This window comes from Ilyonectria robusta (assembly GCF_021365365.1).
Source record: "Ilyonectria robusta strain PMI_751 chromosome Unknown BGZ61scaffold_63, whole genome shotgun sequence".
NCBI lineage: Eukaryota > Fungi > Ascomycota > Sordariomycetes > Hypocreales > Nectriaceae > Ilyonectria > Ilyonectria robusta.
In genome coordinates this window covers 18,182-44,220 of record NW_025764497.1, presented here as the reverse complement: position 1 = coordinate 44,220, position 26,039 = coordinate 18,182, and the positions used below count along the sequence as shown (strand labels likewise).

At 50.5% G+C, this 26,039-nt stretch overlaps 11 protein-coding genes across 11 annotated transcripts; 6 read left to right on the top strand and 5 right to left on the bottom strand.

The window, feature by feature from the left end:
- Positions 1 to 2,219: 2,219 nt before the first annotated feature.
- BGZ61DRAFT_500595 (uncharacterized protein) lies at positions 2,220 to 3,105 on the top strand (the record flags this gene model as incomplete). Its single annotated transcript, XM_046251575.1, has 2 exons — positions 2,220 to 2,966; positions 3,034 to 3,105. The coding sequence occupies 2 exons, from the start codon at positions 2,220 to 2,222 to the stop codon at positions 3,103 to 3,105; spliced, it is 819 nt and encodes a 272-aa protein (XP_046094253.1).
- A 117-nt stretch (positions 3,106 to 3,222) lies between these two features.
- On the bottom strand, positions 3,223 to 6,049 carry BGZ61DRAFT_524257 (uncharacterized protein). Its single transcript, XM_046252634.1, has 4 exons — positions 5,352 to 6,049; positions 4,819 to 5,197; positions 4,456 to 4,708; positions 3,223 to 4,323 (listed from the first exon to the last, which is right to left on the bottom strand). Exons 1-4 carry the CDS (start codon positions 5,990 to 5,992, stop codon positions 3,284 to 3,286), a joined length of 2,313 nt encoding a protein of 770 aa, XP_046094252.1. The 5' UTR covers positions 5,993 to 6,049; the 3' UTR covers positions 3,223 to 3,283.
- Positions 6,050 to 9,846: 3,797 nt separating this feature from the next.
- BGZ61DRAFT_500594 (exonuclease) lies at positions 9,847 to 10,653 on the top strand (the record flags this gene model as incomplete). The annotated part of the gene is made up of 2 exons (XM_046251574.1): positions 9,847 to 10,427; positions 10,536 to 10,653. The coding sequence occupies 2 exons, from the start codon at positions 9,847 to 9,849 to the stop codon at positions 10,651 to 10,653; spliced, it is 699 nt and encodes a 232-aa protein (XP_046094251.1).
- Positions 10,654 to 11,433: 780 nt separating this feature from the next.
- Positions 11,434 to 12,820, top strand: BGZ61DRAFT_467791 (uncharacterized protein). The gene is made up of 5 exons (XM_046247814.1): positions 11,434 to 11,634; positions 11,699 to 11,743; positions 11,785 to 11,942; positions 11,998 to 12,344; positions 12,405 to 12,820. The coding sequence occupies exons 1-5, from the start codon at positions 11,530 to 11,532 to the stop codon at positions 12,656 to 12,658; spliced, it is 909 nt and encodes a 302-aa protein (XP_046094250.1). The 5' UTR covers positions 11,434 to 11,529; the 3' UTR covers positions 12,659 to 12,820.
- Positions 12,821 to 13,550: 730 nt separating this feature from the next.
- Positions 13,551 to 16,687, bottom strand: BGZ61DRAFT_573018 (AMP-binding enzyme; the record flags this gene model as incomplete). Its single annotated transcript, XM_046256116.1, has 6 exons — positions 13,551 to 15,308; positions 15,366 to 15,459; positions 15,510 to 15,794; positions 15,859 to 15,962; positions 16,020 to 16,102; positions 16,159 to 16,687. The coding sequence occupies 6 exons, from the start codon at positions 16,685 to 16,687 to the stop codon at positions 13,551 to 13,553; spliced, it is 2,853 nt and encodes a 950-aa protein (XP_046094249.1).
- Positions 16,688 to 17,851: 1,164 nt separating this feature from the next.
- Positions 17,852 to 18,187, top strand: BGZ61DRAFT_541473 (uncharacterized protein; the record flags this gene model as incomplete). Its single annotated transcript, XM_046255049.1, has 2 exons — positions 17,852 to 18,041; positions 18,102 to 18,187. The coding sequence occupies 2 exons, from the start codon at positions 17,852 to 17,854 to the stop codon at positions 18,185 to 18,187; spliced, it is 276 nt and encodes a 91-aa protein (XP_046094248.1).
- A 658-nt stretch (positions 18,188 to 18,845) lies between these two features.
- Positions 18,846 to 19,157, top strand: BGZ61DRAFT_313600 (uncharacterized protein; the record flags this gene model as incomplete). The annotated part of the gene is made up of 1 exon (XM_046238842.1): positions 18,846 to 19,157. A coding segment is annotated over one exon (312 nt), but the record flags the coding sequence as incomplete, so codon positions are not given.
- Positions 19,158 to 19,240: 83 nt separating this feature from the next.
- BGZ61DRAFT_373774 (uncharacterized protein) lies at positions 19,241 to 20,979 on the bottom strand (the record flags this gene model as incomplete). The annotated part of the gene is made up of 3 exons (XM_046242277.1): positions 19,241 to 19,728; positions 19,801 to 20,751; positions 20,817 to 20,979. Coding segments are annotated over 3 exons (1,602 nt in total), but the record flags the coding sequence as incomplete, so codon positions are not given.
- A 38-nt stretch (positions 20,980 to 21,017) lies between these two features.
- BGZ61DRAFT_373751 (uncharacterized protein) lies at positions 21,018 to 22,100 on the bottom strand (the record flags this gene model as incomplete). Its single annotated transcript, XM_046242275.1, has 1 exon — positions 21,018 to 22,100. A coding segment is annotated over one exon (1,083 nt), but the record flags the coding sequence as incomplete, so codon positions are not given.
- Positions 22,101 to 22,940: 840 nt separating this feature from the next.
- BGZ61DRAFT_373715 (uncharacterized protein) lies at positions 22,941 to 23,326 on the top strand (the record flags this gene model as incomplete). Its single annotated transcript, XM_046242273.1, has 2 exons — positions 22,941 to 23,047; positions 23,104 to 23,326. Coding segments are annotated over 2 exons (330 nt in total), but the record flags the coding sequence as incomplete, so codon positions are not given.
- A 580-nt stretch (positions 23,327 to 23,906) lies between these two features.
- Positions 23,907 to 25,687, bottom strand: BGZ61DRAFT_467786 (uncharacterized protein). The gene is made up of 2 exons (XM_046247813.1): positions 24,908 to 25,687; positions 23,907 to 24,856 (listed from the first exon to the last, which is right to left on the bottom strand). Exons 1-2 carry the CDS (start codon positions 25,404 to 25,406, stop codon positions 24,360 to 24,362), a joined length of 996 nt encoding a protein of 331 aa, XP_046094243.1. The 5' UTR covers positions 25,407 to 25,687; the 3' UTR covers positions 23,907 to 24,359.
- Between the last annotated feature and the right edge of the window lie 352 nt (positions 25,688 to 26,039).

The following is a 26,039-nucleotide window of genomic DNA, read 5'->3' as shown; positions in this document are numbered from 1 at the left end:
GGTGGGTCCATGAGTCGTAATATCGTGGATCACGATCGCTTCATGGGGATGAAACATTCAGAGGACAAAATTTGAAAGGGGCGCGGATTGATTTTGAGCCAGGTGGCGCTATTCCGTTCGCATTCCTGGAGGGCCCGGTGCGGGGAAGCAGGTACTGGGCCTCCTGCACCGTGATCGACGCTCTCCTTACATGATTCATTTTGATGCCATTTTGTGGCTTGCGGAAGGCCGATACATCCCCCCGGCGGAGCTGGCCGTGCAGGGTGAAGTTTGAGTTTGCGCTACTGTCCGTTCTACCGCATTCTAGGGTTGGGACGCTTGGCGCTGGCATGGTCCTGTGTTAGTGACGCACTGTGGCGGGAAGATAGTGTTTCTAGCACTGACGAGAATCCTCGGCCATCAACTTTCGTTATGTGGAGATCAAGCCGCTGCCATCGTCTCTATGCCATAGTACCAGCCTGACCTTAGCGTCTGGTGACAAGGCTGAGATGGTATGTCACTCGACACTTCAGCAGCAAAGGGAACCCGAATCCCAAAGGTGACACGCAGCTCGAATTTCCGCGCAGAAAGGCCGAGGTCATTTCTACCGCCGAATTCTTCCGCTGATTGGAAGCCCCTTTGTAAGCGTGTACCTTTCTACCATATTCATCTGTGCCATAAATGGGTATGTTTCTCCATCAACTTATATCATTTCTTCATTGTCCGGGCTACGCGGAGCTAACACTTGGTGGCGTCAGCTGGCTTTTGAAGTAGGCGAACTGACTCTTCAGCAACCGACAGAAGTTTGGGCTGGAGCTACCCACCTATTTTGCGGTATTTTTGGGCAGGAAGGAATGTGTTAGCCTCAAGTGTTGATACGGCCCCTTACATTGCCCTAGACAAGGCTTTCCCAAGCATTACGGCATACCCAGACATGATTAAGGTAAGTGCGGCAAACGAAGCTCTCCCGCACTTAGTCTCAGTCGACAACTTACTCTACGGAGTAAGTGGCTGCAGTGCAGGGGCTTGCTGGAATGTCCCTGTCCCAATGTGGCGTTATCCTTGCGACACTTACTTTCATCAAGGTGCTGGGTGCACGGATCAGCCGGAGGAGTCTCCGACGAAACGACTATGAGGCCAACAGGGAAATACGGGCAACAGGCAAGCATCATGATCAACAGTATCTATCCAAGATAGCACTAAAAATCACTATTGTTGTGGGGATTAACTTAAAATCGAGCAATGCTCCGGCGCACAGATAAGCCACGCTGCGGACTCGCAAACATGAATCTACTGGCCCAATACTTTAGCAGACTGAAGATTAGGCAGCGAGGTGATGTTTACGACTTCAACAAGTATCTTGACACTTGGTCGAACAATGGTGCACCGCGGAGACCATCATAGGTTCCGCGATCCCGCCATAATTGGGGGTCGGCCAGCTGACATGTGAGTGATGAAGACATTCGGCGCTTTGCCAGGGAATGACCCGCAGGCAGGGGCTTGGGGTTGGTCATATCGAGGGCCGCGCCGCGTATCTTACTGTGCTCGAGGGCCTCCAGGAGCGCATCGGTGTTGACGTGCTTGTCCCTGGCGATGTTAGACAGAAACGTCTTCTTCCTACTGTACAATAACTATATCAACTGTAGTAGAGTTGATTTTATTGCTTATCCTACTCTTCTCGTCTCCTTCGTTATCGTCATCATCCTACGTGGTCCGTTACCCGACAAACCTCATCTATACAGTCGGCAGCAGAGATACCTTTGAGATGGTGCACGGCAGACTTTGTCAGATCCCTCCACTATGATATGCCGAGGGGCTTGGCAAAGTCCAGAAGGTTCTGTAGGGACATGACGTGACTCACGGCCCACTGCTCTAAGCAAAGCGGGCCTGTAACACTGGTGACCCTACTTCACCGCGAGCCATTGTAGTGTGGTGGTGTTCCGTCCCCAATCCCCACAGAGGTGAATCGACCAGTTCGACAGACGCAACAACAGTCCGGGGCAGGTTTCCATAAGGGGCTGGTGCTGATGGAGGTGAACCCTTGGACAACTCTGCCCTACGATTGGTTTCACTCCTGTCGATGCTTTCCATTAACCTTCAGCCCATTTCTAGCGCATTGACTCCCAGGGTTCTCATCAGTGTCAAGATGAAAGTTCTTATTTCTCTCAGCTGGCCGTCTTTCATGTTTCTCGATATCATCATCGCTCACTTCTCAAGACGTCTTCCATCTGCCCTTCAACATGGGCTATGTGAACGACTCCTCGGTCGATGGCCCCATCGGTCTTGCGATGGTATCCTTCATCGCCCTATACAACGCCATTGAGCTCAATGTCATCATATTTTTTACATTTAAGCAAAAAAGCGGCCTTTATTTCTGGAGCTTCTTCTTTGCTACCTGGGGCATCTTTTTCCATACTATCAGTTATCTGATGTGGAACTTTGGCGTCCTCAAAAATGCTGCGGCATGGGTTACCATCGCTGTGATCGGCGGGGTTCCCATGGTCACTGGCCACTCCCTCGTTCTTTATTCACGGCTACACCTTATCTTATATAATAAGAGGATCCTACGCCTGGTCTTGGCCATGATTATTACTAACGTTTTCATCGGCCACGTCTCTACGATCATTGTCGCGTACCGGGCTATTCTGGCCCTAGAACCCAGTCCCTACGTCACCGCCTACCCGGTATACGAGAAGATCCAAGTGTCCCTTTTCATCCAGGAGATGATTATTTCGGGCCTATACATTTGGTATACCTACAAAGCCTTCCAGATGCAAGAAGCTCTCCATGGTGCCCAGGCCTCCAGGATGCTATACCATCTCGTTGCGGTTAATATTCTTGTTATCATCCTCGACGTCGCCATCCTCGTCCTCGAGTACAACAACCCGTACAACTTGCAAACCGCTATCAAGGGAATGGTCTACTCCATCAAGCTCAAGATCGAATATCCCACCCTTAACTCCCTCATCAACCTTGCCAAAGCCAACGTTGGACACAGTGGCGAGCACGACACCGTCCTGGACCTTGATCGAAAGGACCTGATTCATCTCGAAGACCACTCCTTTTATCTCAGCGCCAAGACTCTTCAACTTGAAAGAAGTTCTGAATAATGAAGGCCGCCAGTGATTTCCATAGACATTAAGGCAAGATTTATGGGGCAGTTGTTACTGTTGAAAAAGCTAATAAAATCATAGCTGTGGAAAACAAGGTTTGCACCTAGACTTACAGCATACTTGAACGGTCCAGCGCTCCTAATAGTGCGCACTATTAACTGGACGATTAGTTCACACTGCAGTGCAGACTATTAGTGCATGTCAATCTTGCTCTCCGCCTCCGGGCTGATGCCCAGTCCCACATAGCCGTACCCAGCCTGCTCCCACCATAGCCCGCAGTGCTTGCCGTTACGGTCCTGGATGCGGCGGACGGCTTGGGAGCTTCGAACATGGACTTGGGACATGCAGCTGAGGTATTCCTTATTAGGCATGACTTGGAATGCTGGGAGGGGAACAGTACGCGCGGTAAAACGCAGCAGCTTGGTCGCGATGTGGGGGTCCTTTCTGTCTTGGGGTACCTGCGGCGCTCCTACGATCCAGATGCTGCCACGGAAGTGGTCAGGGACCATTTTGGCGAGAACATGCTCCCTCGGGTGCTCTTCTTTGTCCGGCCTGTTGCCTGTTCCGCCCCCCTGGTCGTCTCTTCCATTATCGGGGGAGCCAGTCCTGTCGGGTGCTTGGTGTGCGGGCTCAAGGGATCCCTTTTGCCCCTGTATAATGTCGCTGATGGGGCCGTTGATGGTGTCATAAACTTTTACTCGTGGGGCTGGCAGGACCATCTCCCCCTTCGAATGCTCGAATACCCGATATTCCACAGGGCCGTCCCATCCTACCCACGACCAGCTTGGAAACTGTGGATCAGGGCCGCTGGTGGGCAGGGTCAAATTTGTAGGCAACTGAGAGCCTCGACGTGGAATTCTTGCCGCAGGCGACCAAAGAAGGGCGTGACTGATTACCGCTGCTGGCAGTCCATGGAGTGTCACGACGTGGAAATGTTCCTCGAGCACTGCAAATATTCCTGCAAAGGCTTTGAGAATGTCGGACTTGAAGGACAGGTTTCGTTGGCTGTAGGTCCCGACGAGCTTCGTGTAGGTGTTGAAAGCCTTAGTGAGTCGCTCACATAGCGTAAGGTCGTAAATAACGTCCAGGCTGCAAAGGGGATTGTTGCGATTCGCCTTCTCCAAGATGTGGTTATCTGACAAAGCCGCTTGGTCAAACGTGAGCGCTTCAAACTCCTCATTAGCGCCTCCTTCACTCAACGTTTCCTGGCCGCACTGAAAGTAAACAACATCTAGCGCAGAGTACAGCCAACGCCTCGAAAGGAGATGTTCTTGCACGATCCAACCTCTAGTGTTCCATTGAGAGAGCTCCAAGGCGAGGTGCAAAGGGCGCGGCGTCGCTGTAAGACGAATTATCTCCTTACCTTTGCTGTCGGGATCGTCATCAAGATCGAGTGACTTGTTGGAGATGGTGAGAGTGGTGATCTTCTGAGGCTCTCTTGTTCCCGCACAGACCCCCGGCAAGCCGGCATCCGCATCAGTACCCTCAAGTGCGACAATGGTAGCAAAGGCCTGTCCGTAGACAATGTCCATTTTTGGAATGTCTCCGGCCATCTGGACCTCGTCATCCTGCACCATGCAAACGGCATCGACCCAGAGATATCTCTCTCCAAGTGACTGGATAAATTGCATTGCGTCCCTAATGGTCTTTGGAAATCGGATCGTGGCCAAGAGCGAGGCTGACTTCGCTCCTCGTAGTTGGATTTCAGTGTCTTGGACATGTCCACCCGGCCCCAGACGTAGCTCAAGGCAAAGTACTTCGCGTCTGAGGAGGCAGATACCAAGCATTCCTCCTTGACGTCAATGAGAGTCAGGCGCATTTTATTCTCTGCCCGCTTTCCAGATCGCGGATGGTTACAAGCGAAGCTGTGGTTGTGATCACAGTTATTCAGCCACGACTTGACTAGGTCTGGGTTGATTCGTTGTTGACTCTGATCATAGATCGGGCCGTTGCGATTGTAATATATCCCCGAGAGCGTTGATTGTGCATCCATCTCCCAAGCTTGCCGCAGGGCCTGAGAGTAGTTCTGAGGCGTCAAGACTCTCAGCTCACTAACGTGCTTGTTCCCGTAGTCAATCCTCATCAACTTTTCGTTCGTCGAGAGCCTGCCGGTACTCAAGCGAACCCCTTGGACCTCTGGATCAATGGCCGCAAGTCGCGGATGAAGCGACCCGGACCTCGTTGTAATTGCCGGCAGGATCAGTGAACAAACAGAGCAGTCTTTTCTTTGCCTGAGCTAGCAGACCACTTTTCAAGCACCTAAGAGCCTCGTCTAAGTCTTCAAGCTTGTCCGTCTGTTTGAATTTTTCGGCATTGATGAACCCTAGTTGAGCAGCGGCCGCGGCGTGCTCAGTTGTACCAGCAGTCGTTCTCGATCTCAGTTCATTGGCTAGTCTTCGTGCTTCGTTGATATCATCTGGATTTTGATCTCGAAGATACCTCATTCGGAGGCGCGAGGCAAGGTTATTGAGACTGAAATTGTACGATTTGGAGTCCTTTGAAGCATTGTCATACGTCTCTTTTGCGCATGCAACAGCGCCGTCGAGGTCCTCGGGGTCTTGTATCAGAGCGTATCGTAGAGCGAGCGCGAACCCCAAGTTGTTTTGTATGTCGAGATACACGTTTAGGTCACAATGGAAGAGGTCAATGGTCGCTGCCATTTCATTAGCTTGTCGTCCATACGACACAGCCTCGTCCAAAGCGTGTCGGGAACTGGTCATTTTGTATTCCGACATCTTTGCATACGACAGGTTACTCAAGTACTTGGGACGATCTGGCGAGTCTCGTGGAAGACGACGCAGAATAGTGTCTAGGTGCTGCATGGCATCGCTCAATAGATGATGCTGCGCCCTTCGCTCGTGCAGGAGGATGAGAAGGTCCGCCACTTGGGATCTGACCATGATTTCTTGATCAATAGATAACGTGCCCGAAGCGAGTACCTGCCGCACAGTTGCTGGCGAACGTGCGATTTTTGCGAGATCCGCAGCGCTCAGTGTTGCTCTGTGGGAATGTTCAGCCATCTTGAAGCTTTCCAGGGCGAGAATAATTGAGCATATAGTTACGAATGCTCAAACAGTGAAGAATTGAGAATGAAGAATGAGAAGAGTGTTTATTGAAGCTGAATCTGGCTATGTTGCCTGCTTTTTGCAATGAAGTCTTGTTGATCAAGAAGTGATTTGAGCGGGGTAATAAGCGTGGGATGCAATAAGCTTGAATCCAAGATAACGTAGCGCCAAACTAGCCTAGCCTAATTTAGCTACTGCTGCAGCGCCGCCTTTTCTCCCTCCCCTTTCCGACAGAGGGGAGCAGAGGATTCTTGCTATCTAACTGATGAAGGGTCTCCTTTCCATAAGCATTGATCAAAGGCGATACTTTGCATCTCTACAGCGGTTATCACTAAGGCCCTGAGGGTTGCTTGTGTGAAATACTCAGACCAACGCGTGGAAATGGAAAAAACAATTGTGGGGCTTTGGGGTGTCAAGACCAAATCGTTCGAACTGTACTCCGTAATCGCGGACACGCTGTTGCATATTCTTATCGGCCACAGCCGGTGAAAGGAACCTTCTGAGCGGGTACAAATCAGCGGATGCAGAAGTTATTTGAGACAATCAACAGATACTCCATAATTATGCAGTCCATGTGACCGACTGTTATCTATACCAATAGATATTTGGATGTTATCTTAGAGGAAATCACGAATAGGCCATGTAGCTTGTGGTAAAATCGGGCATCATTATTTTTACTTACACTTAGGAATGTTGTGGTATCTCCCTGTGTTCCCCTGGTTGAGTTCTCGGGCTGAGGCGCGTGACTACCTAAGTCGTATTGCATTTGGAAAGTGCATGTTACGTGGTGCAGACTTGATGACATCATGAGCAGTATTTTACCGAAGGAGAAGAAATGTTGGCACAAGGGGATTGGGCCACGTAATACTATACAATATGGGCCAATATCATATGGCGTAATACAACACGCACCACTTGGCAATACAATAATATTGTGAGGGGTCCACATTGCCATATACGTATTGTTTATATTGTTAGCAACACTGGCTGAGTTCATTGACACCACAACATCTTTATGAAGGGTATGGTATCACACTCCGGCGCCCCCGGAAAGTAATGTGGAGGTTACATCATCGGCATTGGGCCACGTCTACTGTATATGCACTCTTTGGGACGCAACGGCCCAACCGACATATTTTACACAGATGATACGACTGCATAGATATCCCGCGCCACATGCCTCACTTTGACGTGGGTTGTTGGCCCAGTCACACCGACACTTTAAACATGAAGTTGAGAGGAACCCAGGGAGAATATAGTGTAACCCATTGGCACTTGACCCTAATGCTGGCTATGGGATGTTTCATGGCCGTAGTTCACCTCTCATGGTCTATTATGTCGAGAGGAGGCTTGATGGGGGTGGAAGACAGTGGTTCTTAGACAGCGCATCTGATCTGAGATTCAAAGATTGGACCGCCTCCAGGCTGTGCCGTATTGTACAGTATTCATGCTTGTCGATGCGCTATTGAGGGAATGCCGTTGTCTTGCTTGAGGCATCCTCGAGGCATCCGCGTAAAACTTGTTAATGACGACCTGCTGCTGGGTCATGCGACCCTCCGGTCTGTGGAGGGTGATCTCTCAATTGGATGTCTGATTTCTCGTTACCACGTTGGTCGAGCTCCGGCATCAGGCCGCCATGCATGTTTGGGAGGCCTCAAATGCATAGGCACGGACATTGATTCGAAATGGGACCGACCCTGGCGACCTATTCCACAAAATCTCACACGGCCAGACGAATATCTGCCAGTGCTAGCAAATAAAGGCGACAAGGCTCAGAGATCCATCCAATAGCTAACTGCCAAGTCATGGCATGGGACAAGGACACTCAAGCGAGCATGCTGATTGGATAGCCGGTGAGAAAAATGAGGCAGAGGCTGCAGCATTTTGGAGGCTTCTGTCCTATAAAACTTCATTTTTCAACATTAGATGTAGACACAGTATTGTAAGGTCTTTTTACCTCGATGACACTGCCCACACCGTCGCTTCCTGTCTAGTTCCGATGCAGAAGATGGTTGAAGGATATACACATGAGACCTCAGATATTCTCGGGACATGAGCGAGACAGCCTAAACGGTCTATGTAATTAGAGGACTTTGGAATTGATGCGGTTGTGTTCATGTTGTCGTGTTTGCGTGGTCAATTATCGCTGGACTGGAGGCCAAGCTGTACAACGAGCGCTGTTTGACAGACTTTCTGACTCACTTATATTCCTAGGTTAGGCTCGGCTATGGATGCCCTCCCCCTCACTGATGCAGGAAGCTAAGTCGCCTCTCTATATGGCTCTGCTGGGAATCGCTGTGGTTTGGGATCCTGTAAAATCTCGCACTGGTGGATCATCGTACTTGTTGCATCGTACAAGGAGCATTGCCCGGGTCAATTCTTCACCAATAATTTTCACCCGATGTGTCTCATATCACCGAATCTGCTGGAAGACTTTGGGAGACCGGGGGAATCTGGTTTGCCGACTTGCGAAATTGCGCAGCTGTATCATGACAGTTGTGTGGTGGGCCTCCCGCATAACTAGACGTTCAGTCATCGCAAGCCTGGATGATCAAACACCTACGGCGCGAGTGACGATGGGCAGTGAGAAGATATGATAAGAGAAGAAGACTGCCAGATGGTCATAAGGATTTCTTTTACATTATCCAATATAGTGCTCAACTGGTGTTCCCTTCGCTGTCCGTCAGGGTCAGGGATACTGTCATTGTATGAGTGTGACTAGTGTATGACTGACCAAACTCGGTAAATGTGCTGACAATGGTGGAGGTCAGATTCATGTCGTGCTGGAGGATCCCGGCCGTCGGAAGCCATTACGGACGTAGTCAATAACAGCAAGAGCAATGAGACTCAAGCCTTCCGCTACGTGCGGGATGTGATCTTTCGAAGCAGTTGAGTAATGACTGGTCAGGCCTCGCCTCTTTATCGCACGCCAGGCTTTCGTCTCGTTGATCGACGCAGATTTCTCACCAAGACATGTAAATCTACAGAGTCCAGAGAAGGCTGCCTGGGCCGCTCTGAGAGTGGGCCTCAGGAAACATCCGTTGGGCTGCATTGTCTCTGATGTCCACTGGCATTGTATTTCCAATTGTAAGAGGACGAATCCTCGTGAGCATATGTTTCTCGTGCGTATCATACCTGAGACACCCCGCCTGAATCTGCTGGTCCTTATCCCTCTGGCAGCCGATAGCAGTCCGTGCAGGAGGCATGCCGCTCCAGATGACCGAATCACAGTCTGCCAGCTGTTGGAAGGCGTTCGAATTCAAATCATGCGTGCCGTCAGTCGCAAGTGCTGTGCTGCTACTAGGTGGTTCACATTCGAAAAGGCGGGAGGCAAATTTCCTGTATAGTGTTGCTTCATCCAAGAAAAGAAAGTCATGGAGTCACCAGCAATACTAAACAACTGACCCACCCGAATCTCCCAGAAAAAGCATGTACTAACAGTACGTACCAACCATCGCTTGCTAAGGTAGCCGTTCCCACTTGCTCGTACATAAATTGGGGTAACCGAACTACTATTAGATGTGCCAGGAACCAATTCTTTGGCAAGCTTGCCTGTTTAGCACCAAGTTCCTTCCTAAGTTGCCAAGGCGTTAACACACGTCGTGAGTTCGGTTGTCTTATCAATGTGTATGTACTCACCCAAGGCAGAACCAAAAACACCCGCTATGTCGACATCCCCGAACGCGGACATGAAGAACAAAGCGTGGAGTCTGGAGGTTGCCACAAAACAACTTGATGAAATCAGTCTCGATGATACGCCTAGTCTGGTTTTTGTGGATAATACGGCTACCTTGTCAGGAATGGTCGACTCTCTCGACGGACTACCAACAGTGCCACCATCAATATTTATCGACCTTGAAGGTATCAACCTTTCTCGACACTGCACTATCTCAATCCTGCAAATTTACATCCTCCCTGCCAAGCGTACCTATCTGATTTATGTATACACGCTCCGCGACAAGTGTTTTTCGACACCCGGGAGAAATGGCCGCACTCTCAAAGCAATATTGGAATCTGAACTCATTTCCAACGTTTTCTTCGACGTTCGTAACGATTCGGATGCACTACATACTCATTTTCAGATCGACTTAGCTGGTATACACGATCTCCAACTGATGGAGCTCGCAACGCGAACTTTTCCTAAGAAATGTGTCAATGGACTCTCAAAGTGCATCGAGAGAGACGCGCCTCTTTCCTCACAGGAAAGGCTGACCTGGACACAAACCAAGGACAGGGGACTTCGACTTTTTGCTCCGGAGAAGGGCGGGAAGTATGAGGTGTTCAATGAACGCCCATTGCCCGATTGCATCAAGCTCTACTGCGCCTAAGACGTACAAATTCTGCCGCGCTTGTGGACGTACTATAATGGAAAACTAAGCGCAAAATGGCGAGAAAAGGTGATTGCGGGTTCAAAGGAAAGAGTGCAGTTATCTCATTCCCCTACTTTTAATGGCAAAGAACGGCATATTGCTTTGGCTCCATCTGGGTGGCAGTGAAGACACGTCGTTTTATTTCTGGCAGCACCACCGTTGTGTGTTTCACCATCTTTGTTTCTTGAACAACTCTTTATTTATCCTATGGAGTTTTGTTGATGCATCTTTTCCCAACTTATGAGCATGTCGTTGATCATGCCGGCAACCTCAAGTGTCTCATTCCCGACGTGTGTCAGGACTTCCTACATACACACACACACAATTTATTACGCCCGGTGGCTTCCTGCCAATAGGAAATTATTACTATGTTACAGGTCCGTTTCCCAAGCTTTGTCTTGATCTCCTAAAAGCGTTACTGGCCACACGTCAAGGAGAGTGTTGTGTTTTGAAACATCCAAGTTGATGCAGCCGATCATATACAAGTCCGTGCACAGGATGTAACACGTGACCCAATTTGGACAGGAAACAGGACCGTCGACAGGAACACCTGTAACTTATTACAATTCACACTCTCGGACGGGGCTAAAGTCGGCGATAGGGAGGTTGAATTTGGCACCGTGCCTGGCTTGACCAAGGATGTCAAGGCGATGCCGAAGTTCTCATGCCTTCTCCTGATGGAGGATAAGTGATAATGGTACATCCGCATTTCGGCCGAAGCTGGACCGGGCGTGTCGGCTGCTGGTTCACCGACCGCCGACATGTACAGTAAGACGGATAAATTCCTGTCCTATGTCCGACGCCTGTAATTGGTGCTATGCTCGGGCTCGTAGGAGTTCCATTGCCGTTCATGTGAATATGACCGTGATGAGTCCATTTGTAAGAGTGACCGAGCATAAGTATAAAGTAAAATATCCTCGATGAGTTCTCGTTCATTTCATCACATTCCTAGCATCTAGCAGCATCCAAAGTATCACAGCCCTGAGTTATCAATACTAGAGCATGACCCGAGTTGCAATTGCAGGTGGCACAGGTGGCCTTGGTGGCACTATCGTTGAGGCTATCATTGCGTTGAAGAAGCACGATGTGTTTGTCTTGTCGCGTAAGGTTTGTATTTGTCGTGAACTAGACCCATATCCTGGCTTCCTGAAGCATAACTAACTATCGCCAGGAAACCGATATTTTCCTGAAGCAACCCGAGGTGACCGTTCTGGTCGTCGACTATTCATCCCGGATAATATTGCGGATGTGCTCAAGGACAATGTAATAGACACCACGGTTTCATGTCTTACCATGAACACTGAAGAGGATAGCCAAGCCCAGCTGAACCTCATTGAGGGAGCCGTGAAGTCAACCACTGTGCGCAGATTTGCCCCTAGCGAGTTTGGAATCGATTACATGGTAGCTAGCAAGGCGTATTATTCCCTCTACCCCAAAATCAGGTTGCAGCAGTTAATTTTGCTAACATAGCAACTGCCCATTCCCGTCGATTGAGTACAAGGTAGCAGCTATAAACAAACTCCGCGACGTCCCTACAATGGAGTACACTCGTTTCATCAATGGGACGTTCATGGACTACTTCGGGCCTCCCCAGGCACCCACGCGATTGAACGTCATATCTCTCGTTGTTGATCACGAAAACCGCAAGGCAACTGTGCCTGGTGATGGCAATAACCCTGTCGTCCTCACGCACAGCACAGATGTAGCTCGATTTGTCGCAGCTTCTTTGGACCTTGTGGAGTGGCCAGAGGCTTCAGTCATCCGCGGAGACAGGCTCACTCTAAACGCGATGGTCGCTTTCGCTGAGAGCGCTAAAAGTTGTCTCTTCTTTTTCCCAAATGTGTCACATAGTCGCGGCCCTTCGCTGATTGGCACAGGTTGCAAATTCGACGTCTCGTATGACACGGTCGCAGATCTCAAAGCCGGCAAGAGTACTGAACTGCCGGTGAACGTCCAGCGGTATGCCTTCTTGCCGAGGGCTATGATTGACAGCATATACCAGACTGCTGGGCTTGCTATGGTGAATGGCTGGCTGGACTTGAACGGAAGGTTTTTGAATGATCGCTTTCAAGAATTGGAGCCGATGTCAGTGGAAGATTTCTTTAAGAAATACGGTTCTTCTCAGTCATAGATTCCTAGGGTGATATCCTCAAATTAGATGTCCACTCCGGCTTAAACGACACTCTCAGACTGAACCTATGAATCCCTCCCGCTATGTATTTCGACCTATTGTCTTTGCTAACATCTGTCGCTTTGAAAGGCTTAGTTTAGGTCGCTTTGAACTGGCTCCCCCCTCTGTTGGTGTCTTTAGCCGCTGTCAAAGTACTTTGATGTCGCGTATTCGTGATGCCCTCCTAAACCATGTATCACACCAGATTGGAAGTCATAGTAGCAAGATAGCAGCCCACAAGATAGGTGGCTAAATGAATGAATTGTTGAATTTGTCTAGATGTAATAAGACATTTTGTTCTTACTTAATTTGCATTGTCTTTTTTTTTTTTATCCTCTTCTAATTAAGCTCCCGCCTGTTGCTTCGAGAGCCGATCAAATAGCTATTTGTTGTTAGATCAGGGGAGTCGGTTGTTTGAGACTGTAGCAACAGGTGGCGGCAGGGCTGGCTCGGAGGAAAGCGCTTGATGGGTCGGTGAAGATGGGTTATCACGGAGAGGGTAGTGTCTGAGGCTTGGTTGGCGACTTGGACGCAACCCCTGCTCTGAGTCTCCATCCGTTGGACAAGGACTCCGATGTGAACTTTGAAGCCGAGTGTCGCCACCAAGAAGTGAGCCGGGGCAATAAAGCGCTATCCAGCGACGGAGGAAGCGACGGAGCGAACGGAGACCACCAGGGTGCTTAGCTCGAAAGCACAGAGGCGGTTATCCATGAGTCCCTCAATAATTTAATTCCATGGCTGATTAGTTTGGGGTGGATTCATCCTGGTCACCGTTTGCATGTGATTCTCAATCACGCATGATCATAATCTCTGTAACAACAAATCAAGCACTTAAACAATCCAATAATCCGCCTCAGCTATCCCAGATCGCCCCATATGCAAGAACACCCCGAGTCTCAAGACCATAAACAACCTTCTTAGTAACCTTCTCATTTGCAATAATAATCACAGCCTCCGCCTTAAAACTTTGCACAAGATGATAACCCATCTTGACTAGATCTGGGCGGCCAAATCTATTGGTATCATGGATAACTGCGTTAGGTATCTGGGCCTTGATAACGTTACACAGATCCTTTCCAAACGTTTGCTCTGGTCGAGGTGTTGACCAAATTAGTTGTATCGGGCAAGAAGGACTTTGAATGTGGCCTAACATGGGTCCGATGCCAGATCCAGTTGCGATCAGGACAACGCGGTTAAAGAGAGTAGTGATACGCATAACGCCGCAAGTAGGAACTCCACGGGTCCAAATATGAGTCAGTTCCTCTTTTATCATTGCCTTAGTCCAGTCGCCTGCATTTGAGATAATGAGGGAATAGCCTTTAGGGCGGCTATTTGCAGGCTCTGGAGCTGGGATGGCGGCAAAGGAATGCCACTCGAGCAGAGGATGCTTAGACAAGCGAGTAAATGACCCATTGACTGGGGCCGTACAGTCAAAATGAAGTCTAATGGCGTGGTCAGAGAGGACTTCTGCTTGAACAGGCACCTTTCGTAGAAAAACCCAAGACAAAGCAATGCTGGCAGTGGCAACAGTGAGGAGCCAGAATGAGGCTGATTGTACACAGGCGCTGCCCAAAGATGTGCTTAAGTCCTTAGTATCATTATGGGTAAGAACCACTTGGGCCCAAAAGAGACCAAGCATGCCCCATCCAACAAAGCGATGCGTTTTCTCAAATAAATCATGGTGTGCTTTTCGGACTGATGGATACGCCATCACAAACATGACGAAGAAGAGAGCCAAAAGTATCCAAGAGATGATGTTTACAGCCAGCGACTGAGGGCCCCAGTTAGAGCATTTTGAAGTCATGCACACAACATTGCCAATATTGGAAGCGAGGAGCCAGGCACCGGCGCTGATTGCAGCGCCAGAGTGAACGCCACCAAGGTGATAAATCTTGGCGCACCGAGATCTGATGGCGAGTGGCCAGGACTTGGGTATACTACACGTTATCGTGTATAGGGCATTGATGATGAAGTCCTGTCGAATAAGAACGGCAAGGGCGAGGTTGATCGCTGGAACTGTACCTAGCCATTCTCTTTGGATACCAGAGAGAATAACTGCGAGAGCAGCTGCGATATTGAAGATGCCAACCAGAGTGAACAAGCGGCGATACACAATGAGGATGCGATGTCGGAGACCCCGCATACGTTTACTTTGCCTCTTTTCAGGAAGCGCTGCTTCGAGGTCGATGCTCTCTTTAACAACAGTAGCTTCTGACTTTTCGGAGGTATAGCTGACTTGTGTGAGGCTTGAAGCCGAGGAGTCGGATCGCGAGTGGCTGATGACTGCAGGCTTAGGAGAAGCAATGACTTCTGTAGAGGTCTTCTCCTCGGTGGGAGAGCTCTTCTCAGCCAAGGACTCTCTAGCTCTGAGGGCTTTCTTGTCAATCTTTCCATTGACAGTCATGGGGAATGAGTCCAGCAAGTCGAAATGAGTTGGTATGGCGTAGTATGGTTGACGGCTCTTGACATGATCTACCACCTTCCCAAGATCGCAGTCTTTGGGAGTGAGAAAACCATGAATCTCTCCTTCAACGAGCAGAGCTGCGGCTCGGTTGACGGCTGGACAGGAGTTCATGGAGGCGACTACGCCATCAAGCTCCTCTCTGAATCCCTGCAATTGGGTCTTAGCGTCTCTGAAGTGTAGTCAATGCATTTCAATTATTATTACCCTGACTTTGACTCTATCGTCAACGCGACCTAGGATGCGAACGGACCGATCGACGTTCCAGCTGCAAAGGTCCCCCGTGTTGTATATTTTAGACCTACCTCAGTTAGCACGTGGTCCATTCGCTCGTATAGCTCATACACTTACTCGTCGTTAATAAAGGGATCGTGAACGTATCTCTCAGCTGTCTTCTCTGGCAAACTGACGTAGCCACGGGTGAGCCCTAACCCGCCAGCCCACATGGCGCCAATCTCACCAATGTCGGTTGCCTGGTTGTTATCATTGAGTATGGAAATATTATTGTTTGGTGTTGGTGCGCCAATAGACAATGGCTGGTAGGTTTGGTGCTTGTGCATGGTGTTGACAATGATGGTCTCTGAAGGGCCACAGCAATTGTAATACGTGCAGTGCGAGGCCCATATATCAGAAAGTCTAGGCAAGGATTAGTATGCAGACCCAGACCTAGACCAGGATATATGATTCAAGTGAAATATACCGTTGGGATGAAAGCTCGCCAGCTGTAACCACAACTTTGATATTGGGATAGTGCACAGGGTTGTATTTGGCCAATATGCTTGGAGTACATATAAGGACGTCGACCTGCAACGTGATTAGACGTGAACTTATGATGAATTCCTGGTGGTCAATCTGTCTTACCTCTTGTAAGGCTTTTTGCCAGTCTGAGCCACGAGGGATTAGAGTGCCTCTATTCACAAGACAACCGAGTATCTCCCATGCGGCTGTAATGGTATGAGTCAACACTGTGAACAACTGACATCAACCTTGGAATACTTACCTATATTAAAGCTGATATTGAGTACCTGACCGACTTGTGTACCAGGTGTGATACCAAGATCACCGGGTGATTGACAGACGAGGTTGGTAACATTTTGGTGAGTAACATCGACATATTCCAAATCGTGAATGACGACAACGTTGGATTCGTCAATCTGAGATAGCCGATGACGGGTAGACCGTAAAGCCAAGACAGTACGCCCTCGGGTCTGCTCTAAAACAAACATCAGGGTTGCATCGGAAACAACCGTTCCATCAAGAGGCACATATTGAGCACGACAGCTGAGAACGGACATGATACCCACACGATGTCCTGGTACCACGCCCAGACCTTGCAGCTTCCGTGCATGTCTGGCGCTTCTCGAGGCAAGCTCACCATACATGATCTGGGATGGAGGCTGGGTTGAGAGGTCCCGAGCAGCAATGGCATCAGGCCTCACGGCTACATGATGCTGGAAGGCTGCGGTGACTGTTGAGAAGCGAGGGGTGTTCAACACCCCGTAGCTGAAGGAGAGAGGCATGGGCCCCATGCCGGGCTCAAGCCGTTCTGAGAGGTTCTGCATAGTATGAAGCCTCGTTCTTGTTTAGAGAGGCCAAGGTGAAATGAAATTAAGATTGTTGTTTTAACGGTGATGGTATCAAAATCAAGACAAACAAGATAAGCTTGGGAAGATCGGCTAGAACTTTTTTCAATGTCATCAAGCCAGGTTTAAGTAGTGTAACTCATGGCTTCCTAGCCTCTCTCTTTTCTCGTTCTCTCATGCGGACTTGTCGTCACGCCTTTGTACCATACACGGCGGGCCATTAACTCGATAGTGGAACACAGGAGCAAGTAACACCGGCCACATGACAATGTTAATGAATGGAACGCCTCTCACCCTAGGATAAGGTTCAGCGTGTATGTAACTGCCAAGTGGCCATGCTAACCGCATGGATCATAGTAGCCTCACGAGCCCAGAATCAAGAAGACTTGATAGACATCTTCAACACCCGGGAACTGCAGCATCGTGCATGGATGTACAACGTGCAGCCTCTTGAACTTGAACTAACGTAATATTGACAATGGCTGGCGTGCCCATGAACCGCACGCCTCGACTAGCGTGGCGATTGTCAGCTGGACCCTCCTGTCAATGCTAGTTCCTCCAGCCCCTGTTCAGCCACGAACCGGACGAAGCGGGATAGCTGGAATAAGAAGGGATTAGTGACGTTTTTAGTTGGACAAAGAGGGGTTGAGATTACTCGGTGTGGCCCATTTGTGACAAGTCACAACCCCGCCCGTCACCGCCGAGACAGGACGAGCTTCACTAACCGTAATAGTAACCTGCTTCAACCCAATAGAGACAGATCGCCAACATGCATATCCTAATCTAGTAGTGCGGACACGGCGGACCAACCTCCACCGCCAAAATGCCGCCGGCTGTATGCGCCTAGCCGTGTGCATGTCGTATGCCGAGTCGGTCAAAGACATGTCTGGCCTTGCTACCTGTCACATTCTGAGCCCGAATTTTGGGGGTCGCACAAGTATTTGAGCCAACAAACACCGGCCGATAAGAGTTGGTCCTTGGTGTATCCTCAAAATGTCATCTCCAAATTGGCAATTTAGCCATCCCAGGCTCCACGTCTCAGCTGACTCCGGGTGCCCCCTCAGCATTCTACACGCTATCTTTCTTCTTTGCTTCTTTCGGGACTTGACCATGAGTCAAAAATTGGTACGAGACTTCACTCCCGCTGAAGGAGTACAAGTCCTCACCTTCAACCGACCCATGAAGCGAAATGCGCTCTTTGGCGAGCTGATCTCAGTCTTTCTAGACAAGCTATCGCTAGCTGCAGCGGATGAGGCTATGCGGGCCATCATCATCACCGGAAGCAACACGTGTTTTTCCAGTAAATGCCCCACGGAAGCTTGGCGACCCCGGCAATTGAACTGACAGGCCCCTGTGACAGCCAGTGCGGATATCAAAGAGATCGCAGCGCTAGACGCTGAGGCCGCGGGTGTTGCCGCTACCTCGGGAACCTTTGCGCGGGGATGAGTGCCGTGTGCAAGCCTTTCATTGCGGCTATCGAGGGAATGGCGGTGAGTGGTATTGTTGACGCCACCTTTTGTTGAAGTTCTCGATTTGCATGTTTGCCTGTTCAGCTTGGCGGTCGCTTTGAGGTCGCCCTCATGGTAAGACCAATTAAAACCTTGGATTGGTCGCCCAGCGTGGGCATACAATGGGAAATGTTGGGCTGACCGTCGAATCACAAAATAATTAGCGTGACCTAATGTTTGTTTCTTCTAGCAGCACTTCAGATTGCCAGAGGTCACAATTGGCTTGATCCCTGGTGCTGGTGGCACTCAGCGGGTATCCACAGCCTCAACTGAAGACCCATGTCAAGCCATGTCCAGCACAGCCCTGCTAGTCCCTGAAAGTTTGCGGGGGATAGGCCATGCAGATAAATCTTTTGGGAACACACCAATCACAGCTGACGAGGCACTTTCAGCTGACCTCGTCGCTCAGCTGATTGGTGCGGATACGGTTGTAGAGAACGCCATCAAAATAATCTAGCATCCAAGTCGGCCGCAATGAGCCCGATGACATTGTCATTGATCTGTCAGTAACCCACCTCTCTGGCCACTCTGCACGTCGTTTCCGTTACCAGACCTCCGCCATCTCAACATTAATTGAACTTTCCATGAACGCGAGGCGTGTAGTAGTCGCTGGTTCCGGCGACTTAGCTCGCTATGTCTGCGAAGAGTTCACCAAAGTCGGTCACGAACTGGTCTTGACCCGGAAGCAGAAGCCGCAATTCGAGCGCCTAGGTGTCAGCCAGTTCATCACCGACTACACTCTGGAATCCCTGAGCAAGCCGCTGGCTAATGGCGAGGTGCTAATTTCGACGATTTCGGACTGTACCTCGTCATACATCGACGTTCACCACACTCTCATCCAAGCCTGCCAGCAGAGTCCGGAGTGCAAGCGTTTCATACCCTCCGAGTTTGCAGGAGACATCGAGTCTGTGATGCGGACATGATTTTGTAATGAAGTCTTGAGGGCAGACTGTCACTGCTCGAGGATGTTTGTCTACAGACGGGTAAATAGTCAGTCTAGGTATGGGGTCGTCCCTAGCATGCACACTGCAGGACCAGCTCCTTCACCTGGATGCGTCCTTGCTGCGGTGCAGTGGACGTCGACCGCTAGAGCATAGGAGACACAACTGATGTTGTCGAGGTTGTACTTGGCCTCGAGGGCCTTACGAAGTCGCCTCAAGCCAGCACCATACAAAGCATCGTGCTCTCCATGGTAGCCTGATGATGATGCTGACGGCGGAGGGGTGCTCGGAGACGATGTGTCTCTTTGTTCATCTTCGACATCTCTGTCCCTTTCCGAATGCTGGCGGGACAGCTCGTCCTCTTCCTCCCTTTCCTGTTGCGGCTGTCCTTCATCAACGTCAGACAAAAGGGATATGTCGGCGTTCTCAGCCCCACTCATCCACCTTTCGAACTTCTCCTCTTGCCGCCGCTCCTCGTCCTCGTCCTCGTCACATTCGTCCCCCCTTTCCCCTTCCTCGCCCTCATAATGATGATCGCCTCTCGGTGGGTGTGACGTAGTCACACGGCTAGTCTCGACGGCAACAGATGACTCGAACTCCCCGCCATGACCTTCCTCGCTGTGGCTGAGGCGAAGAGATGGTGATGGTAGAGCGGCCTCGCTAGCCTCTATCGGCAGGAATAGGCTGCCCTCTGCAGCGTTGGGGTGTTCCTCTCCCTCCTCTGGCCCCTGTCCCTGCATCCCCCAATCATCGTCATCTCCGTTGTTGGACCGGTCGCTGTCATCTTCTATGTCGTCGTGATACATCGGTGTGATGAGAGTTTCCTGCTCGAGATTCGCTATTTCTTCAGTGACTTCGATCTCGATGTTCGCGCTATAGTCATACGCATGGAAGGCAGGTTGATAGTCCAGCCAGAAACTGTCGCCAGGGTCGGAAAGCTTTTCGACAAGTCCATCCCAGCCTTCCATGAAGCAAGTCTGAAATATGACCCATTTATCAAACGCGATCATTTGTGTATCCGTGCCTCCGAGGGCCCATCTCGGCTCGATCCCTTCGCCAAGAAGCTCTCCGCAGAGGAAGATATCTTTGATGTATAATGCAAGCACTACAGCACGACCGTATGTGAGAGCAGTCCTTGTTTGTGTCGCGTCAGGCCGTCGATGTGGATTACTATTTGGGCCATCACCGGAAACCCTCTGAATCGGGTGCATCACAATGAACCAGGCCTCTCGAGTAGCGCCGGTGGCGATGCGGAAGGTACGGCTGCCTAGGTCGAAATGGATCCCCTGTACGTGCTTCGCACTATATGGCGCGTGCCAGTGCCGTAGGGATATGGTGATGTTGTCGAAGAAATGACTGGACCGACAGATCGGTCGACGTGGCCGGCCGACGATACTGACGAAGTCGAGTCGGAACACAGGGTAGTATGCATCGTCTTCGCTCGCCGCTTTCGATCCTGTCTTCTTGCTCCCGTAATCGATGACAACTCGACGCTGAAGGAGATCAAGAGCGCGCGCCCCGTCGAAAGCCTCGTCATTCGTCTCGGCGATAAACTCGTCGGCTAAGACCGTATTTACGTCAGTCAGAAGGCACTCACAACCGAAAAGCCAAAGGACGCTGCCATACTGTACATACAGGAATCACCAGCGTGGCGATTGATTCTCCAACCTCTCTGGTACTGTTCTGTCGACTCTTCCGTGCTGGCTGCACTGCCTCCAAGGCTCGTAGGCTCTTCGAGGCAGTGTTCGTCAACTGAGAACGGGGAGAGCGCGCGCGCGTGGCTGTGGTCAACTCATGAATACGAAGGGATCATTCTCTCCATCACCATCAATCGGACTCGTCAGAGGATTCATCACAACCATCGTCAGGTACTATCAGGACGTCCTCGTCTCGCCCCTCATCCGCATCGTGAACGAATTCGCCACTTTGGGCTACTTTTTGTGGGGGGTCTGTCTGCGATAGAAAACGTCGAAGAAGTGGATTGACTTGATCGTCTTGGACTGTAGCCACAGTCTTAGCATAGAGGTGGGTATGGAGGTCAAATTGGTACCCGTCGTTATGAAGGGCCTTGCCGATCCATTCAATTTGTTCCAGAATATCTTCAGGGAGATCGGGAAAGGACTCAATGATATCAAGGAGCCACATTATGTTTTTTCGGGTAGGTAGTAATATCGTCGGTCGCGAGTGCTTGGTCTCTTCGTACTCCTTCGAGACAGTGCCAGCTGAGATGGGAAGAAGGAAAAAATCCTCTTTCCCACCCTCCCTTTCGTCCCATCGTGGGAGGTGCCAAGGTAACACGTAGGGCAACCCACTGTCTGCGTGCCATCGTGGGCCCGCAAGTATCAAAACGTACTTGAGGATATTGGAGCAGATCAAGTTGCGGTTTGTAGGTTTGTCATCGAGCAATTGGTCCGTCTTGTACATGATTTTCCACCATAGTCCGCAGAACGGGCTTTCCAGGTAGTGGAAGAATTCCACGGTCATGGCCTTTGACGTAGTATCCGGCGCGATATCTGGGTGCCGGACGCCATAGTCACAAATCGATCGCCATGGAATTTGTATATTGTCCTCTGGTGGCGAAAAGTACGGCGCCCAAAACTGAATCTTGAAGAATATTGGTTTTCCTTGGTACCAAGACTTCTTGTGATCATAGGTGCCGACCTCGTTTCTCTGACTACTGTTGAAAGCAACCATGATATAATCTCCAATTGCATGACGGAACCGGCGATCGAATGGCCCTACGTATTGTTCAACTGCTTTCCAGGTCTCTTTGAACGTCCGATAGAGTCGGAGGAAGTAAAGATGATTCCATGACGGTGGGCTAGCTCGGCGGAAAAGATGATGGAATATGAAGGATGACCAGCCATCATTAGGCGGCATATACGTTCGTGTGGTCATCCAGTAGGGTAATTACCCTGGCTGTTAGCCGTGGCCACGACGCGACCAACAAGATGGGCCAAGGCTTGACGACTGGCGTCACGCATGCCGACCACTGGAACCGCCATTGGAAGCCCGTCCGCAGCACTCAGACCATTTTCACATGACAACTCCCGAATATCAAAGAAAGGAGACGGACGGCCAGTTGTAGTGGCGGTGAGCTATGGCCACGATGCAACCAATCAAGGTAGTCTAAGGGCTTGATATTAAGCTTTCAACGCTTTGTTTTGTTACTTTGCCACCACGTGCGGGGAGAGGAAGGGCGGGTGCACACTTCACAGCATGTGTCGGCGATGGAGACGTCTGCTCGGCGTCATGGCAATGTCAGCTCCAGGTTGCCATTGGCCTATCGACGCTACGACTAGGCCTGCTGAGGAACTGGAAATGTCAGTCCACTGCCGACCGCATCTGCCCGAAGCTCACAGAAAACATAAAGCGGGGTGGCGCTGCGGAATTCTCTCGCCTTTCACGTTACATAACGGAAATGCCAAGACAAAGTCCAGATTCAATGCACCATGGAGACATCGATAATTGGACCGTCAACATGAGCACTAACACCACTGCTTCGGACGAGGGAGTCTCACCTGCACAGCTGGCATACCTTTCGCTGCTCATCTTGTTCGGCACAGAGTTCGTCATAGCTCTAATAGTATTCTTTCCTTGGTCTGTTTCTCCTCGCACGCCAATGGGCTCACTCGTTTTTTCCCCCACTCGACAATTAACAGAGGCCACAGGTATTTATTAAGGCGACTGGAACGCGAACGAGTGGGCGTCCATCCGGAGGATCTAGAGGCTGCCAGAGGTCTCTTCTCAGTTGAAAACTTAGACCAAACAATTCCAACCCGGACCTACAAGAAATGGAAAGCCGAAACGAAAGATGCGGGGAGCTCCGCTGACCGGTCCAGCACCTTTCACCCCTGGTAAGGACTTCCAAAAACTCGGCCCACCGGTGTTTAGGCTCTAACTCCACACCTAGCGTCATTTGCTTGCAGACGTTGCAGGAAAGGGACACGGTCCGTCACTTGCCGTGCGGCCACATCTTCCATTCAAATTGTATCACGAAGTGGTTCCTGAAACAGCACGACACTTGTCCGGTTTGCAAACTTTGCTACATGCCGCGCACAGCCAGCAGCTCGAGGGAATCGTCTGTAGCCGAAAGACGCGATCCATCTAGGGTCAGAGAATCCAGAGTCCCATAACCGGGCTCCGTCCATTACAGAGAGGATCAGCTCCCCGCCCCAAACTGCCAAGCATACAAAAATGCAAATAACCAACATGCACATACTAACAAACAAGCAGGCAAACAAGCAGCAAGCAAACAATGAAGGTGCTGGGCTAAAATGTACTTAAAGTGCTCAGTCTGGCGTTCCCAGCGATTTCCCTGTCCTCATCCAACTTAACAATTGACAAGCATTGGCAGCATCAAAGCCATTCGGCAATACTTTTGGTAATAAATTACACCAATCAGGGGGCTAGAGAGGGAAACAATGGAGAAACATATCACCAATGAATTTCACCATGATCTACCAGTAGTCTCCTAAGCTCAGCCTGCATCAATTTTATAGCATAATGAAAGGTTCCGACATTCCTTCCCGGAAACAACAACTGCATGCACTCCCCCCGGTCCTTCCCCTTAGAGACCATCTTCCGTGGCCTTAAATTTAATTAGGGCATATAAAAGACCCAATGTCAAACAGGCTCTAGGTAGACATCTACAGCCGCTGCCAACACCCTAGCATCTCTCCCGTCTCTTAAGCTTTGTGGAGTAATGCACTTACCTATATGTCTATGGGGCACCAGTGGCAGTGGAACAACGCCACAATTCCGCAGACCACCCAACCAAACAACTCGACGTCGAAAGGCGCGGGGGAAAGGCAATCGAGCAGATCAGTTCTGCATATATCGTATCTCCGACGATCGAAATGTCCCAACGGTCGCGATCGAGTACAAGCCACCGCACAAGTTGAGCCAGGACGAGATCATCACAGGGTTAGTGTCAGAGATCCAACCGGGTCAGACATCATCAACAAGGATGGCGAGGGATTTGCATTCGCAGCGAGACGGGTCACCACCGCCGTCGTAACCCAGCTCTTCTCTTACATGGTGGGTAAGGGCATCCAGCATGGGCACTTCCTGTTCCTGAGTTATGCCGGACAACCAGTCTTCAAGCATATGAGACAGGTCAAGGATGGCCGCCTCTGGCGACATTGACATCATACAGAGGTAGATCCTTCATGCTTGCCCTCGTTCCAGATATGCGGGTGGGACTGGCGGTAGAGGATCTGCTTCCAGCTGGTCCGGCGACATAGAACAGCCGGATCCGCCGGCATGACTCAAAGCAGCGGAATGCCGACGGAAGAACGAGGAGGCGAAAGACTTTGGCCTCGGCGACACCGACCCTGCAGTACCTGCCCTGACTGGATTCAGTGCCAGTGGGTTCATACGGACAAGTCTTGTGAGAGATTTGCGGAAGGATTGCCGCAGCTTCTGGGTGGCTAGAGGCTTTGCGAAGGTTGCCTGATAGTCCCAGAGTATTCTCTCACTTGGGGGCTCTTCCGAAGTTAAGAGCGAATTCTCCATAGCATCGGAGGCTTGGGGGCGAGGAGTCCATGTAGAGACCCGCCATTTCTCTGTCGGACGTTGGACGGAGCTTGAGAGGGTTTTTGACAATATTCCTTTGCGCCATTTATAGAAAAACAGTATCAACGTCAAGAGGAAAGCAAAACCGGCTGATTGGTCATTAGCTCGCTCATCCCCTAGTTGGGAAACTCAACTCTTACCTATCGACCCTACAGCAATTCCTGCCACTTGGCCTGCCCTGTCTGGCATTGCGGCAGTATACTCTGGTTTGGCAGTGTCATTCGGTGTGGCAGGTCCAACAGCGGGTTGGAAAGTGGTGCTGGAAGTAGCAGTAGAACTGGTAGGCGGACCAATTATAGGCACCTCTGTCGTCATCTGCGATTGCAACAAGCCTTCAGATACCGTCCGGGATGGGCTGACTGCGACAGAGGACCTGGTGGCCCGGAGAACAGGGAGAGTACTGGCACTGATATCAACCGAGTTGGAAGGAGCCAGCAGGGATTTGTCAGGAACAAGGGTACTAAGCCCGGGGATTGTGGCGATCGTCGTCTGTCCATGTGTAATCTGTGTTGTTTCTGCCGATGCCGGTGGAGGCAAGGTCGTAGTACTTGTCGAAGATGTGTTCTCCGGAGGCGGGACAACTAGAGAAGACGTTGCCTCTGGGGGAGGAAGAGCGATGGATGTGGTAGTCGTAGACATTGATGAAGTGGATGTAGGGCTGGCTGTACTTGATGTGGTCGTTGTGCTGGAGTGTGAAGTGGTGCTGGTAACAATCTCCTTCGGCGGAAGAAGATCACTCGATGTCGTCTCTAGTGGAAGGGCTGGAGTACTTGGAGGTGGTGACGCTTCTGTGCTGATCGCCGTGCCGGGAGAGCCGGGAGGCCTGGGGGGCCCTTTTTGGTTTCCTTCAGGTCCCGGCGGCCCATTCTTATTACCTCCCGGTCCTTGGCCATTGCCGTTTCCCTTCCCGTTCCCGTTCCCCTTTTCGTACTCATTTTCATCATACCTGGGTCCTGGCAATCGCATTGCTCTTCTATAACACTGGTCAGTCTCCCCCAGACGATGGTGCTCATCCTTAAGCATGACTGGATATACCGGTACATACAAGACAATCTCGACCAAGCTTGGCATTCACGATGTCAGGAAGTGAACAGTTCGGCAATTGGTAAGATTTGAACAAAACGAGGAATCCCGCAGGGAAACTGCAGTAGTGGCAGATATAACATCATTGAGGGTTCCTTGCCAAGCACCCCGATCACATCAGGCTAGTGTCTTGTCGCGATAGGATTTGGGCCGTGCCCAAACACCCAGCTGGCAAATTGTACACTCGTT